The sequence below is a fragment of the Papio anubis genome, chromosome 9 (genome assembly GCF_008728515.1).
Source record: "Papio anubis isolate 15944 chromosome 9, Panubis1.0, whole genome shotgun sequence".
NCBI classification, from domain to species: Eukaryota; Metazoa; Chordata; class Mammalia; order Primates; family Cercopithecidae; genus Papio; species Papio anubis.
Window position 1 is genome coordinate 93807872 of NC_044984.1, and position 18420 is coordinate 93826291.

The 18420-nt window shown below is 35.2% G+C and overlaps 1 protein-coding gene across 1 annotated transcript in view; it reads right to left on the reverse strand.

Annotated features, from left to right (window-relative positions):
* The window catches only part of ANKS1B (ankyrin repeat and sterile alpha motif domain containing 1B), a 1249898-nt gene that overhangs the window by 699940 nt on the left and 531538 nt on the right, over positions 1-18420 (reverse strand). The window contains exon 10 of the mRNA XM_031650180.1: positions 15766-15938. Coding sequence (XP_031506040.1) covers positions 15766-15938 — 173 coding nt within the window. The remainder of the gene's footprint in view (positions 1-15765; positions 15939-18420) is intronic.

Here is an 18420-nt window from a genome sequence, read left to right on the forward strand (position 1 = left end):
GGGATGATTGCATGTTGGCATTGCTGGTGATAAACAGGAGCCCAGTGCGAGAACATTAATGGACTTTTATGCCTTATCGAGTAAGAAGTTTAGAGGTTGTCATGAAGGTAGGAAATCCTAAAGGATGTTATAAAAGTGAATAACATAATCAGGTTGACAATGTAATAAGATCACTCTCCACACAGGGGAAGTAGTCTGGCATTGGGTGAGTAGGGTATCCTTGTAGGGTAACCTCATACTGGCAGTGTGAGGAGGTGTCCACATGTGGAGGGCAGCCACGGTGGAGTCAAAGCACTGTAAAGGTGAGAAGGGTATCCATCAGGGTCCAACCAGGCATAAGGGATCAGAGCATACACAAAGTAAGGAGCAGGGTGGATGTGTGTGTGCCATGCCCTGAGCAGGAGGAGTCCATGTGCAGCTTTACCGGCATGCGGTATCAGAGCTCAAGTGGGATGAGGCCAGTGTCCACATTTGGAGATGACCCTAAATGAGAATCAGGACCTGATAAAATAACAAAATACACTATGAATAAAGGAAGCTAGGTTTCTGACTCTCAGAGAATAGAAGTACAAATATAAAAATGAATTCTGTGTTGTTTAGGTCGAAATCACATTACGTCTGTGAACTCATGGCTTTCAATATATGTAGAGATGGATGAACACAAATATAGATGTTCATGTGCATGTGTATAGTTGTGTATACATACCCAGACCCACATGCATATGTATATGTACATTCTATGCTTCTATACAAACATCCTCTAGCCCTGCCCACTGAGAAAGTCTGAGAACAGTGACATCCCAGTAGCAATTAATATACTTAGTGCCTAAATCTTGGCATCAAACTACCATTTTATACTAAGAGGAAGTAAAGCTTCTTGGAGAAATAGCTGATTCCACATCTAGGATTGGAAAAGCATATATGATTGATAAGCCTAGAAATCCTGATATTCCAGAAAGTAAGGAATGCTCAAAGAGTGATGGAATTAAGTCAAAAGGACACAAGAGGACTCCCTTTGGCAAAACTCTGAATAATTCAAATATCAAAACCAGTAATAATAATAATGGATATAATTAACTCAATAAAATAGGAAACATGGGTCTCTGCAAGTATAAACAAATACATGAGTAAATTGAATGTTTTGTGAGGAATGAGATATTCACATAGTTTTAAAGTACCTCCCCACAAATATATACACATTTCACAAGAGAAACAAACAAACAAAGAGAGAGAGTAACCTTACAGTGGAGAAGTCTGAAAGAAACCACCTTAATCAAGTGACCAAGGCGAACATCATTTAAAAAATCATTATGACAAATTAAAATCATGCACCAGCTGACAGGATGCAGTAAGAAAAACAGAGTCACCTCTGGTTCTTTCTGACAAAGATGATTACCCTGAAATTATAAGGAGACATCAGACAACCCAAACTGAGGAACATTCCACAAAATAGCTGACCTGTTATCTTCAAATATGTGACTGCTTTAAAAATCAAGAAAAGACTGAAGAATTATTCCAGATCAAATGAGATTGAACAGGAATGAAAACTTGATGCATGTATGATTTTAAACTAGATATTTTTTACCATAAAACATATTATTAGGACAATTGGTGAAGTCTGAATGAAGTCTTAAGGTTAAATGGTAGTAATATGTCACAATTCATTATCTGATTTTGATGTTTGTGTTCTGGTTATAGATAAGTATCCTTGTTTGTAAGAAATAACACACCAGTGCTAAAGAGGCATTAGATTAGCAGCTTACTCACAAATAGTTCCAGGAATAAAACAAAAGATCTTTAGGGAAAAAAAGATCTTTGTATTGTGTTTCCAACTTTTCTGCAGTTTTGTGATTGTTTCAAAATATAAAATAATAATTATTTTTAAATCCATGAGATCACTCTGATAAATGTAGAAGATAAATTAGAAGTAGAAAAGATGACAGCAAGGAAGCCATAATGGGAGCTATTTCAGTAATCAAGTCAAAAGCATTAAGACAGGTGCAGTGGGAGTAGAAGAAGAGAAAAGCTTGGAAAGATAGGGAAACAGAAGTGACATGCTTTGGTGGCTAATTAGATATAGAAAGAGAAGGAGAGGGAGTATTCTAGGTGGTACAATTAATTGATATAAGGAAGGAAGAGCAGATTTTTGGAGAAAGATGAAGATTTTGATGTCTGGCAAGTAAATGTAGTGAGTCTTATCTTCCAAACACTGTATGTTACTTGACCAGATGAAATACATGTTATTGGCTTATTATTAGGATGAACTTCTATTCTCTGGCCTCATGTTTCCACAAGAAGGAAATACCATTAGAATAACATCCTCGACCTAGTCTCCCACTTTTTATTAATTTATCCCCTAAGGAATTAGAGTTACTGAGCTGTAAAATGACACTGGGGAAGCAACTAAGCATGCTTATTATTGCCTCTTCCATGTTTCTCCTCTTCAAAGCCAGTGTGTCAGCCTAATAGATATGCTCTCTGCTCTTCTGTAGTAAAATCATCTTGTAGGTTGGCTAGCTGTGCCAGTGACTGGGTTAGGACGTGTGTCTAATACCAGAGTGAAGTTATAGCAAGCATATTCAGTAACATGTTTAGAATCACATTGTCCAATCAGTCCTCATGATAATAATAAAAAGTATGGCATTTGGTTTCAATTTGTCTAACTCCTGGATTCCATATCTCAATTGGATCTGAATCTGGGAGAGAAAGAAAGCAGTGTGGTTAATTTGTTTCCTAAATTCAAAACAATTATAAAACTGTGTTTATTCCTCATAGTGTCTAATACAGTGCTTAATACTCACTTATTGAATTGAGTTCCATTAATGTAAAATAGGATGATGCTAAAATAATACTGTCTTAAAGGGAAAATATAGGTCCTTCTAATTATTTGTTTTTCCATTTTAGGCATTTAGCACCATTGATTTAAAACTTGTTCTTCAACATGGCATAATCTAAAGATACTTATTTTTCCTTTCCTCATAGATAAAAATCATAATAGTCTTGTCTATCTCACATGGTCTCTCAAAAGAAACATGGTTTCTCTCCATTCCAGGTGTGTAAATTAAACAATGTGGAGAATGGTAGGAGATGGGTTTAATCAAAGGATTAAAGTAGACAATGTGTAGCTACCACTCTGTAACATAATAAACAAATGGCATATTTATTGCTGAGTTTGAGTGTTCCCTTTCTCAACAGTGTGAATTTGTGCAAGATGAGTGCAAAATCAAACCAGAATGGAATTGTTAGGGTCAGCTATAAAGAGGCCTATGAAATGCTCTAGATCATGTTTTTCAAGTTAAGTTTTGTGCATCACTAGTTGCGAAATATATTGATGGGTTTACAGGGGTGGTAGCAAAGAAGGCTCTGAAAAATCATTCAGTGAAGAAATTGTTTAACCCTGTATTTCCCCAATATATTTGACCATGGAAACTTTTTATATAAGAACCTCACTTACAGAATGAGTAATCCATAGATATTAGGACATTCTGATTAAGAGGAAGGTGGCAGAATATCTGGTTGGGACTTCCTGATTATTAGAATGCCCTATGTAAATCAGCACAACATTTAAGTAAAAAGATTCTTAATGCCTTGCTTATCCTATCCTTCTCCCTGGACTATATATCTGCCCACTATGATATGGATATGGCTTAGTTTGTCCCCACCGAAATTCAGATTGAAATTTGATTCCCAGTGTGGCAGTGTTGGCAGGTGGGGCCTCGTAGAGGGTGTTTGGGTCATGAGGACAGATCCCTCCTGGATGGCTTGGTTCTGTTCTAGCAATACTGACAGTTCCAAGTCTGCCAAGACTGGATTAATTCTCATGGGCATGGATTAATTCCCATAAGAGGTAGTTGTTATAAAGCCTGACACCACTGGAGTTTTGCCTCTTCACATGTGTTCACTTTCCCTTTGACCTTCTGCCATGTTGTGATGCATCACCAGCAGCTGGGCAGACGTCAACACGATGCTTCTTGTACTTTCCAGTCTGCAGAAGTGTGAGTTAAAGAAGCCTCTCTTCTTAGTTCATTTTATGTTCCATATAACGGAACTCCCAACCTCAGGTGTTCCATTATAGCAACACAAAATGAACTAAGACTTCACCTATCTAGCACCTATTCAAACATAAAGGTCAATTTGAGCATTTCCTCTCTGGAATAGTCTTCACTGCCCTTTCCCCAATGATTCTTAATTCAGGTGGTACTTATTGACAGCCAATTGTGAACCAGGTACTGTTCTAAGTGCCGAAATTGAGCACTTTGTAAACAAGGAAGGAAGGAGGGAGAAAAAGAGGGAGATGAAAGGAAGGAAGGTAGGAAGAAACAAATGAAAGAAGTTCTTATTCTCATGGAATATCCATTCCAGGTGTGAAAAAAGACACTGAACAAATTAACACATAATGTTAGTTCAGGAGTGAAAATTGTTATAAAGGAAAATAGCATAACAGAGACAGAAAATACAGTGGTAGCTACTTTATATTCAATGGTCAAAAAGGGCATCTCTCATAAGGTAGAAAGGATGATAATCAGCAGTGTTAAGTCTCTGGGAGAAGGGTGTTCCAGACAATTCAATGATAAGTACAAAGAACCTAAGGCACGAGCTGTTTGGCTAATCTAAGGTAATGTTGGGAAGATGACATGGCTAGTGTAAATTAAACAATGTGGAGAATGGTAGGAGATGGGTTAAGAGGTTTTAGAGAGTCAGATTATATTGGATGTCATGCATCCTTACTTTCAGTGAGATGGGAAGACATTGGAAGGTTGAGCAGGTGAATAACGTGATCTGATTTATATATGTGGCCACGTTACAAAAGGACAAGAGCACAATAATCAATGCCAGTAACAAGATATGAAGCTTTTTCAAAGGTCTAGGTCAGACATGTTAGTGGCTCATATCATAGTGACAGATGACAGATGGTAAGATTCAAGATATATTTTTAAAGAAAAGTTAGAGGACTGATTTTTGAACTTTTTGGTCTCAAGATCCCTTGATGCCCTTAAAAATTAATAACACTAAAGATTTTTTGTTCATGAAAGTCATATCTGTTGATATTTATATGAAAACTAAAATTAAAAATTCTTTAAGCATAAGAATACACAAGTGTGCATTCCATTAACCATCAGAGGTATGATATCATCACTTACCATATAGCTTCTGGAAAACTCCATCTAGAATTCATGTACAAATAAAAGCAGAACAAGGCAAAATGTCTTTGTATTATTATGAAAATATGTTTGACCTCACAGACCTTTTGAAAAGGTTTTGCAGCCTGCTAAGAGGTCCTGAACCACACATTGAGAACTGCTGGCCTAGAGGATTTTTTTGATAGATTGGATTGAGGTGAGAGAGAAATAAAGAAATCAAGGATGGGGTCAAGTTTTTAAGCCTGAGCTGCTATTAACTGAAATGCAAACTGCAGAGCTATACAGGTTAAGTTTAAGACATCCCGTTGACATTTAGAGTAGCCTGCTGGATAAGAGCCTGGAGTTCAGGGGAGTGGGCAGGCCTGGAGATATAAATTTAGGAGTAATCAGCACATAAACAGCATTGAAAGCTCTGGAACTGGATGAGAACACATGGGGAGTGAATGTAGACTAAGAAGAGGTCTGAAGATGATCCTTGGGGCATTGGATCAATGAACTCCATCAGTGAAATTCCAAAAGTTCTCTATTTACAGCACAGTCTCCTTTGGTTGGTTCAAAGTTCTTTTAGGATAGAATCCATATTTTAGTTATTTTCATATTCAAATCACCGCTTAAGATGCCCAGAATATGGTAGGCACTCGACTGTGTTTATTGAATAAATAAATAAATAAATAAATAAATAAAGTAATGATGTCCCTTGTGGTACTTTCACAGCTAAATTCCAGAATTTTAGAACAGGCAAGATTGGGAAGTTGGAATGATTAGGTTCAGATTCATATAGTAGATATACTATTCATTGTATAGTCAAAAAGGTTTCCTCAAACTCAGAGGAAGATGTAATTGACTGCACCCTGTGTAGTCAATAACAAGTGACCTAAAGGCAAGGATAGACTATATTTCAAATTCTAGTCTGCCATTTAAGATAGTTAAAGCAATATTGCCAACTCTACTTTCTGATCATTTTATTTTGCAAGGAAATTTTTCCCAGAATATTTTTTCTATCTATGCATTCTTTTATTTAATTACACAATAAATTTAACCAGCTTTATAGACCAATACATATATATATCTACAAAGGATGTATTTCATTTTTGATGAATATACTATGGCTTATTTAACAAGTTATCCTTACTAATAGGCATTAAGATTTCCAATAAATATTTCTACAATGAACATCCTTGAGCATATTTTTATTTATTACCATTTTAATAGCCACATTTATTTTCACTCTTCTCATAGTACGTCTGTTCTTAGCCACTCGTGTGACTTGAAAATACTTTTATATTAAATGTCTATTTAATCAACATTTCCTTATCTTTATGATGATTCATTTGCATCTTTTCCAAAACTTCAAGTTAATGTCTAAACTCAATTTTCTTTTGTTTCTCTTCTTCTATTTTTATTTTAGGTGCCAGGGGTATATGTGCATCTATGCATTCTCATTTAGGCTGTCTAGACATGCTTTAGGGGAAAAAGCTGAGCCAAACAATGACACCCACTGAGAATTTTATGCATGTGGGAGAAAAACCCCTGAATAACACAAAAGGAAAACACAATATTAATACAGTCTTGCTATTAATGGCAATGTGGCACAAAATATAAAAAATTACATTTCATGTCCAGGAAAAAAAGATAAAAAATTTTTTTACATGCAGAAAGTGCCAAATAACAAAAATTCTCCATATTCCTGTAGAATAAACTCACCTGTAATTTCATCAAATGAATAGAAATGAGGATGAATAATATTCCACTGGCATATAATTGGTATGACCACTATATGGATTGATGGTGATTTTAATCATCAATGGAAGATACAATTTATAGTGGTTGTTTTCTGGATTCTGGCTTTTCCCTCCCCTGCATTAGGTCAGCCTGACCCTGTACTGTGCCATTTATCCACACTGACTCCTCCCATATCCCAAATTCCAGGAGTTTATACTTCCTGTGGCTCACTTAAGCAGAGGCATCTAAAGAATGAGATGCTTGAAGGCGAATATCACCCCATATGTAGCCAACATCATCTTAAGTAGGTTCCAAAGATTTAGGGAATTTTAAAAGGTTCCCAAATACATTTTCTAAAAGCCACAGTTGCCGTGATCAGAGCTACTTGTGGATGAGACAGAGAGTTAGAACATTACTTCTCAAAGGTCTTATTTCAATTGTAGGTAAACATGATCTAATCACCATTATAATAACAAGCTGGGCCACTACAGGGCTTTACAACATACACAGCACCATGGCACCTTTTATCTGGTTTGAGTCTGACTACACCCCTGAGAAGTAGGCAAGGCAAATACCATTCTCACTTTGCTGAAGAACTGAGGGTGAGAAGGGTAATACAGAGTGCACGTGACGGAAGAAAGATTGGAGTTAAATTCCTTTTAAAAAGGCAGCTACAAGCAAAATTTTGTACATAATTCCAGGAATTGAGTAGACCACCCATAGCCTACCAAGAATACCAGGTTAAAAATATTTACCCTCAGATAGACTGATTTAATTGGTCAGGGGTAGAACTCAGGCAATTTTTTAAAAAGCTTCCCAGGAAATTCATATTTGTCCAGAACAACTTCAACAATTCATATTTGTCAACGTTGACTGTTGGGTCCTGTTGACTTCTTTCCCGTTTTTTTTCCTTTCCAAATGGCTCCTTGTTTTACCTAATATTATTTTCTATTATGACTATCTTTCTGTTTTTAGCCTTCTCTTCTCACTCAGCTTTTGTCGCAAGTCTGGAAATTACTGAATACAGTCTTCTTTGGCTCTTTCCTTCAGGCTACATATTTTGGCCATCTATATTTCTGTTCTGCCTCCTTTTTCAAAACTATTATTCTCTCCTGAAGCTTCGCCTTTCTAGAATATCAATATTCCACCTCGATTATTTTCTACTTAATGAGCTAATTAGCAGTAATGGAAAAACTACTGGAGTTAGGAAATCAGAGATCTTCCAGTAAGTCAGTGGCTGTGTAATACTGAGAACATTATTCAAACTCTCTAAGCCTCAGGCCCAATCAGTAAAATAAGGAAAAATACACCTACCTGATATAATTTTTATGAGAAAAAAAAGAAATACATACTCAATCATGGGAATAAATGGCTCAATATTCAATAATAAAAATATTTTAAAGATTATCTCCCTGAAGTTATTTTTATTCCTTATCTATTTTTTGTTGCAACCCAATACAATATTCTGCACTCTTTCCAAGTTATATGCCTCTGTTTTTTACATACCCACTCTCATTTCTAATTTTAAAATTTAGCATATATACTCTATAACCCCACAGTGCTCAGAAAAATGTTATTCTGGATTTGGCAATAATTTTTTGTAACCCCAGTTCTAAACTCTTAACAATGGCAGGGAGAGGTGCTATGGCTTATTATTAAACTGCTTTATTGTTAGCTCATTAATCATACACAGGTCCAGAAAAATATTCAAAATGTGTCTTTCTTTCAGGTTGAGTAGGCACCTGATCTAAACACAGTCCAGTATGAGTAGGCATTCAGAAATGACTCATCTTTCCTCCAGTCATCTCCTTTAGTGTCTTGAGAGCTCTGGGCCTTTGACCTTTCTCTTCATTTTCTTTACCTCTACAGCCTCTTTGCTCCTTTTTGCTATGGTCCCTCCTTAGCTGCAAAATAATGCAGCCTGGTGTTATTTCATTCTGTTGAATTCCATTTAGGATGAGGTTTTGGGTTAGTGGTGAGGTTTGGATGGTACTAGGACATCTAAAGCCAATCGGAGTGTCTTTTCCAGCTGCTATTAACAAATACCATAAAGTTATGGGGTCTCTCACAGTTCTGGAGGTTGAGAAGTCCAAGATCAGGTTTCCAGCTTGGTTGGATCCTGGTGAAGGTCCTCTTTCAGACTGCAGATTGCTGAGTTCTTGCTGTGTCCTCATGTGTTGCAAGGGTGAACAAGCTCCTATGGGCCTCTTTTATAAGTGAACTAAATCCCATTTATGAGAGCTCTGCCATCTGACCTAATCCTCTCCTAAAGGCCCCACTTTTTAATACTATCACATTGTGGATTTGAATTCAACATAGATATTTGGGGGAAATACAAATATTCAGATGATAGAACAGAATTTCAAATTTTCCAGATTGTCTTCTTCTTAGGATATCCTTATGCTCATTATGCTAAAAATCTCTGTTCAATATTGAGCCCATTTAGATGACTTATCTGTGGTATTGTGCCAAAATAGCCTCTTTTTCTGCCCGTGGTCACTTCTCTAGAGCCCCCTTCTATTTTAGACTTGATTTCTATCATGCAACAGGGAAAGGAGTGTATAAACCCATCTAGCTACAACCACCACCAAGAGCACAGACCAAGAATTCAGTGTTCTGTCAACTGCTGATGTTAGTTTGTTTGAACTTTGGAACTAATTGGATTTATACACACATCCTAAGAAAATATTTAACAGTTCAGTCCCTATCATGCATGTCTCTTCAGTCAACTTTTCGGCTCTTCTTTCTTATTCTCTGCAACCAGAAACTGTTTCCCCACCTCTGCTCATCCTTTAACATGCTGTCATACTGCCTTATTTCCTTTTACCATCAAACTATTCAAAAGATTAGTATACAATCAGGGTATCTTTCCCCACACTTCAATTCCTTTCATCTTAAGCTTCTACATTCTTCACTTGAAGGAAATTGCATCCTTGAAGGTCTCTGCCCTCATAATTGTCAAATAAACTGAAATTTTGGTCTCTCTTCTCCTACTTTCCTGGAAGCTTTGACAATATTGACCAATCACTTTAAAAATTTTTTACTTTATGTCCACAGTAACAGTTGTCTTTCTTCTTTTATTTTTCTCAATGATTCTCTCTTTTGCTAAAGACTTCTTTCTAAAGTACACGTGAGGAAATGACTTAAGTTCCCAGTTCTCAACTTCCTCACCTATAAAATGAAAATATCCATTCCAAAAAGAATCATGAACATTAAATTATATTAGATACTCCAAAAATATAATTATCCTCCTTTAGTGTAAACATTTATCAGAATTCTGTCTCTGGTACTATTTCTCTTCATTATCAAATTTTATGAAGGAGAATAAAATCTTTACCTTAATCCCTCACCTTTTTCCAGAGCCCCATATCAATATTTCCAATTTATATATCATGCTTCATGTTCAGTAAGTCTACAAAACCAAATTTATTATGTCATCTTCTCCTTCATCAAAATAAACATCTGTTCAAGTCTTTCTTATCTTTATTAGTAGCATTCCTAAATCCCAGTCAACAAAGCCCAAATCATTAGTCATCTTTGGCTCCCTTAGATCTAATCCATCTATCTACCACTAATGCTTTATCCAAAGTGTCTCTTGCACCAAGGACTATATAAAATGTATAAAACATTATAGCCAACTGTTATTTATATTAACATGCAAAGTAAAACAATGTAATCTGCCATATCAACAGAACCAAGAATACATGCAATAAACTAATAGCCTATATTGTAGTTAATGTTGAAACATTGTAACATTGTCTGCTTTCCCCAAAGATAGGGAACAAGGCAATAATTTTTGGTTTTACCACTTCATTGCATCATTTTACTATAGTCACAGCAATAAGAAAAAGACATAAAAGGCACAAATATTAGAAAAAAGTCAAACTATCATTATTCTAAGATGACACAAAAGAATCTTATGGAAGTTATTTTTTAATAAAGCAAAAAACCACTCTAGCACTTAAATAAAATTAAAATGGTAAGATAAAACTCAACTGCATTTCTATATGCCAACAACAAACAATTAAAATATGAAAGCAATAAATAATACTAAATTATTAAATCAATGAATAACAATTTTTTTTCCATGTGGCAAAAATTAAATCTTGTCCCCTACCTCACACCATACACAAAACAATCTGAGATGGATTATCGACCTAAATATAAAAACCAGAACAAGAAAACTTCTAGAAAAAAGTGGGAGCATATATTCGCAACCTGGGACAAGTCACAAAAACACTAACCATAAAAGAATAAAATGATAACTCTGACATAAAAATTAAAATATTCTGCTAATCAAAAGACACTTGAGAAATGTTTAGGCAAATCACCGAGTGGGGGAAATATTTAGAGTGCATACACCTGACAAAGGACCCATATCTTGTGGGGCTACAGAAGAATTTATAAAGAATTACTACAAATAAACAATAACAAAGTTGAATACACCTAAAAAAAGAGGTGAGCATATACTTCACAAAAAAAGATATAAAAATTGGCAATAACCACAGAAAAAGGTACTCATCATCATTAGTCACCAGAAAAAATGCAAATTAAAACCGTAATGAGAAATCATTTCACACCCAGAAGAATGGCTAAAATAAAAAAGTTTAAAAGGCAAGAATGTGGAGAAATGAAAATTCTCACACATTGCTATTGGTGACTATAAAATGGAACAACTTTTTTGGAAAGCTGTTGGGAAGCTTTTTATAAAGTTAGCTATTCATCTACCATGTGACCCAACAATACCATTTTCATTTATCTATATGAAAACATATGTTTATAAAAAAGACTTATATATGTATATTCATAGCATATTCATGCATAATGGTAAACAACAAGAAACAATGCAAGGATCAATCAACAGGAGAATTAATGAATAAATTGTAGTATATTAATCCAATGGTAAACCACTCATCAGGAAAGAAACAACATGGATTAATTTCAAAACCATTATGTTGAGTGAAAGAAATCCAAACAGTGATACGCACACAGAAAACATACTCACTGTAGGATTACATTTATATAAAGTCCAAGAATAGCCAATCCTAATATATGATGATAAAAATCTGGACATTCTTGCCTCTGAGGCAGGAAGGAGGGCAACTAATTTGAAAGGGGCATGAGGAAACTTTCTGGGGTGATGGCAATGCTTTATATTTTGTTTTGAGTGGTGTTATACCTACGTAAATAATCAAAGTTCATTAAGCTACATACTTAAGATCTGTGTATTTGATTCTTCAATTGTGAAAAAAAGATGCTTCACCAGGGAATATTTAAAAACAAGTAACATATAACTATTCAGTAAAAAGAAGATAACTGGAATGTCAATAGACCTACCTAATATATATTTCAAAGATTTTTTTTCAAGTATTTAAGTATAAGTAAGTAGAAAAATTCAGCCTTGTGGGTTAATATACTGGAGAGAAACAAAGAGAAAAGAGTAACATATAACCATTTCAGTCACTCTGAATTTAAAACAGACTGTTTCACAATCTAGAGGATTTTAAGACGTGAAATAACTGAAAGAAACAAAGGTGAAAAAGATCAAACACAGGATGCAGAACTAACAGCTGTGACTTAGTTAATACATATGCTGAATAAAAACAAACTCAGCAAAGCACTGGGAAGCCAGCAGCTTCCAAGTGATTAACTAAGCAGAAACACATGCAATGTGTTATCAGCCCTATCTCATATTGAAAGCAAGGACTCTTTGGTTACAATGGATGCTCTTCTTTCACAGGTAGAGTTACAAGAAAATAAACCAGATAAAGGTATACAAGAGGCAGAGGAAAAGGAATCTAAATTCACTACATCTAAGCAGTATCTATTTTCAGTGAATGAGATGAAAGTTCTGCCTTTACCTTGCCTACTCAATATCATTCTTTCCACAATAAAAGACTGAACACATCAGCTAATGGTCAAAGAATTGTAAAATCATGAATAAGGGTCACATTTATATTTTTATTTTCAAGGTTCAACACAAGTTCTAAAAGTGAAATTATCATTTCAACCATATTATTAATTTTTAATAAATTTTTAAAAAGGTCTTGAATACCCATAAATCAATCTAACTTCACACATTTTGCATTTCCAGATAGAAAGCCAGAATTAGGCTGGGTGCAGTGGCTCACGCCTATAATCCCAGCACTTTGGGAGGCTGAGGTGGGTGGATTACGAGGTCAGGAAATTGAGACCATCCTGACTAACACGGTGAAACCCTGTCTCTACTAAAAATACAAAAAAATTAGTCGGGCATGGTGGTGGGTGCCTGTAGTGCCAGCTATTTGAGAGGCTGAGGCAGGAATATGGTGTGAACCCGGGAGGCGGAGTTTGTAGTGAGCCGAGATCACGCCACTGCACTCCAGCCTGGGTGACAGAGCAAGACTCTGCCTCAGAAAAAAAAAAAAAAAAAGGCAGAATTAACAAATATGTTAGAATATTAAACCTGTGATTAAAATATAGGCTTTTATATAAGCTCACCAATAATTATCTTTTCTTTGGAACAGTTGCTCTCAACCATTTTCCATCCCTGACACACCTGTGATTTGTCAGAACACAGCAGGAGTCTCCTGTTCTATCCAACCATCCATCCTCCATGCACATCCTCTAGTCTCCAAATTCTTTCCTGAAACCTCATGTCCTACCTGAATACTCTCTCATAAGTATTTCCATGTGAATATTCTACTCCTTCCTTTCTACAATGAATGAGGAGGCCCTGAAGGTCATAACTCATATGGAGAAATAAGTCATGCACCAATGTCTCCAGAGTGGAAGAAACAGTAGCCTAATTGAGGTTATATTCTTTCTGCAATTATATATAGAGACAGAAAATACATAGATATACAGCTGTTATTGTTGTATTATATACATACAGGCTGCATTGGTTCTAATTTAAGTACCATCATCCCGAGTTACTTAACTTTCCAACTTATTTGTTTTTCTCCTTAAAGCATTGTTATAACATTTGAGAAAGGTAGAGTCAGTTAATAAGATACGCATTTAAGTATTGACAGCACCAATGAATTGGGTCAAGATGGAATTTCTAGCTTGAATTCTACCTCTAGATTTCTTCAAAGATTACCAGGTGAACCTAAACTCAATTAAAATATGTAGAGAATGATTTATGAAATAATGCCTCAGTTATTCAGATAATGGATCTATAGAAAAGAATCTGTTTTTCATTCATTGAATGACCAAGTGCATTTACATTAGAGAATTTACATTGGTATAAAAACAAATATATTTAGTAATGAATTTTATTAACATATATAGGACAATGTCTTACCTAAATAGCTTGAAAATGTTAGAAATGCACTAGAAACACAATAACCCCAGAAAAATCTTCATATAAGAGAACCAATGCCAACAAACATGACAGATAGCATCTAAATCTGGGTTTAGTGAGGTTTATCTTGAAGCAAATAGACCCGATCAAATTTCCTTGAAAAACAGGACTTTTTGTAATGAGATGAAGGTGTCACTATGTTACCCAGACTAGTATAGAACTCCTGGGCTCAAGGGATTCTCTGCCTTAGCTTCCCGAGTAGCTAGGAACACAAGCGTGTGCCACTGTGCCTAGTAGAAGAGGACATTTTTGAAAACATTCTTCTCCTCCACATATTGAGGCACTGTATCAAATGTTACCTGTGCCTAAATGCCCCGGAAACTGCATATTCCATACTCCTAAAGATGTGTCAAATTATACAAACTCATGAGGATTTTTTTAACCTCTGAGCAGGACTGGAAGAGGCAAATAAACTAAAGTAAAAAAAAAAAAGAAACTCCAAATCAGTTGGACGATGTAGCCCCTTTGGAGTGCCAGTGACCTTATCTATAACACTGAAACACAAATTGCACTTGAATTGATGAAGGATATAGGAAACAATTTATATTAAAGTGTTCTATAAACTGCAATGGATATCCAAAATTTAAGTGCCATTTTATTAATGAGGATGAAGATTATAATAAAAATGATCTAAAATAACTTATGTTAAAGAAGGAAAAATATTAAACCAATCATTTTCATTTAGATCTTAAAAAACATATTTGCCCTATCATTTGGCTCAAAGGATTTATTCATACTCTATATCTAAGTAGATGATGAATGGTATTGATTGAATCCAAAGTCCCCCTGTCTTGGATTTTATGAGGCCCATTCACAATGAGCCAGGTTGAGAACACCACCAATTTCATGTTCTGGGTCCATCTGTTGGCAAAAATATAATGCAAACAGCTTTATAAGTGCTATTTTCAATGAAATATCACAGAACAGCTTGTCCCAATGATATTTCTAAAGCTTGCCTGCAAACCGCCTACTAGAAAATCCAACTGAAAGAGAAGGGAGAAAAGAGAGAAATCCATACAGGAAAGTGACAGGAATGGAAAAAAGAACAAAGGATAAAGAGAGACTAGCTACCAGAGGAAAACAAAGAGCAATGTTAAACACAGACAATATTCACTGAAACTGTAAAGATAGAGAAGATAGAGAAATATAAAAATCACCGGAGTCGGAATACAGAGAAATAATCACAAACCATGCAGCATTATCCAGAAGAATGAAGACAAAAAGATCAGGAAACACCAGAAAATATGTAACAGCTCAATAATTGGAGCATAATTATTAAAATGTTGTGAGAGAAAAATGATGTAAAATAGCTATTTTTCTAAGTCTCACTACTTCATGCAATAGGCACAATTCATTTTTCCAAAAACTAATGCAGATTTCAGTGTTTATCACCAATTTCAAAGGAAGCGAACATCCTCTTCTAACTCCCTTCTTTTAATTTAGAAGTCCATTGACATACCACATAAAATAGTCCAGGCTTGCAATATAAGTGATGTACATGCATTGATTCAAATCAAAACACATTATAGGGAAAATAACATCATTCTGGGCACTTACCTGGGGTCGAATGACTTTTACAATATTTTTGAGGGCAGTATCAGGGGATGGAGGTGAACAATCAGGTGTTGGGCCTGTTGAGCTGTTTCTATGGTTACTAGTTCCTGGAGTAGTAATTGCTACCTCAGAGGCATTATCTGCGAATAAAAATAGAACTGCCATGAACCTAATCACTCAGTTTACCTTTTAAGACTTGAAATTAATTTTCTGAACATAAATTGAGATTTCAACTTTCAAAACTGGTATCAATTACAAGATCATAAATGAGGAATATGCTCAGTGGTATATTTTAAAGATAATATTTATTGAATGCTTTGTTTCCTTCTAAAATGGTAACTATCATCCTCTCGAATGGTGTTCTGAGACAAGAGTATTATTACTCAATTCATAATGATAGATTATCCAGCATAGCTCTTAAGACTGCTACTACTATATGAATAACTAAAACCTTACCTTAACTAAAAAGAATATAATTTTATGATATGATTGGGCTAAAGCTTTCCCAATAATCTTGTAAATGAGTATTAATAGTTATTCAAGTCAGAGTTTTAGGTCTCCTTGATGCATAAAACCCAAAGTCAAGCCTCCTCAAATGACTTTTCCCAGAAATCCCACAAACGATAGAAAAGCATCCTAGCGAATGAAGCTTGATGAAAAACCGAAATTTGTGCAAAATGATTTTATGATGTAGATAAATATAAAATTATCACCCCTTGATAAGTATAGCATCCTATGTGGTCAAAGCTAAACGAATAAAATTTCAGAATCTAAATTAATCTTCTCTTACGTTCGTTATTTAGGAGGGAGGGAATAAAGGAAAGATGACTTGAAAATCAACAACATGTATAACATTTTCTTCTTAAATTCATATTAAAGCAAAATAACATCAAAGATACTATTTTAGAATGTTTAAAATACTTGGGAAAGGATGAAAATTATTCTATAAATAACTTCTGGTAGCACCTAGAAAAGTTATTTTATTTTAACAACAATTTGGCAAACTTCAATAGCTTTTTATGAAAACTGCTGCGAGCTCAAATCTGCAAAAAAGAAAAAAAAAGGTTTGCTTCTCTGTTGTTTTTAATTAGTTCGCAATAATTTTCTTTCCTAGACAGTTAGCTGAACTGATTGCAAGAGACTGAGACTGAATTTTTTATAGACCAGGAAGTTTCTCTGTTCCTGATCGCTGTCTACAATCCCCAGTGAAGTACAGGAATTTATCAAGGCATCTTTTCCCCATAAAACACAAAGGGATGAATTATCATACAACTCTACCTACATATAAAAATATAATTCACTGAGGAAAGGCCCATAAAACAAAAAATTCAAGTATGACATATAGAATTACTTGGATGACTCATAAAATAAATCTTAAAAGTGTCCAGAGCACACTCTTCTAAGATTTAATAGAAAAGGTGGGATTTGAATTGGCATCACAGAAGAGATGGGGTGGTCTTCTGAGTAGAATAGAAAAGTATGAGTCAATATTGAAACACACAAAACATTAGTCAGCAAGATGCTCTGATTCTCTCCAATCTATCCCTTCCTTCTTTCATTCATCTAAAAACCACATATGTAAAAACACTTATTTGGGGCAACTATGAGTCAAACATTATGTTATATTCTAAAGATTAACTAGGAAGAATCTGGGGCCAGGGACTGGAGGGAGGTAGGGATGAATAGGCTAAGCACTGAGGATTTTCAGGGCAGTAGAACTATTCTATTTAATGGTATAATAGTGGGTATCCATCACCATTATATATTTGTCCAACTCATGGAATACATAAATCAAGAATTAACCTATATAAACTATAAACTTTGGGTGATAATGATGTGTCCATGTAGGTTCATCAATTATAACAAAGGTATCACTTTTGTGCAGAATGTTGATAGCAGAGGAAGCTTTGTGTATGGGAATATATGAACTTTGTAATTTCTGCTCAATTTTTCTGTAAATCTAAGAAGTTCTAAAAATAAAATCTCTGAATTTTTTTCAAAAGAATCCCTGCCCTTGAGAAGTATACTGTTGGGTTTTTTTCCTTTTATTTTTTGAGACGGGGTCTCACTACCATTACCCAGGCTGGACTGCAGTAGCATGAACACAGCTCACTACAGCCTCAACTTCCCAGGCTCAAATAATCGTCCCACCTCAGCCTCCTGAGTAGCTGGGACTACAGGTGCACATTACTACAACTGGCTAATTTTTTGCATTTTTAGCAGGAGTGGGGTTTCGCCATATTGCCCAGTCTGGTCTTGAACTCCTGAGCTCTAGTGATCCACCCACCTCAACCTCCTAGAGTGCTGGGATTATAGCCATGAACCACTGCAACCAGCCCAGAAGTGTACTCTTAAATGTGGCATCAGACATGTAAACAAATTAAAATGCAATATACCTTGAGAATTTATAACAGATAAAGGAAGCATGATGAAAAAAAAAAAAACCAGGGTGGGGTGGGGGAGCAATCAGACTATGGCTTGGACAGAAGATAGCTGTGAAAGGCTTCAGTTTTCAGGCAAGAAAGCTGGGACAAAACATAAGATATTAGGGCATGAAGGTAGGAAGAGCACAGCTGAAGCTGTTATTTCATATTACAAAAAAACTAAAGATAAGTTTGAATGAGTTAAAGGAAGTTTTATTAGAATATAAGCATGTTT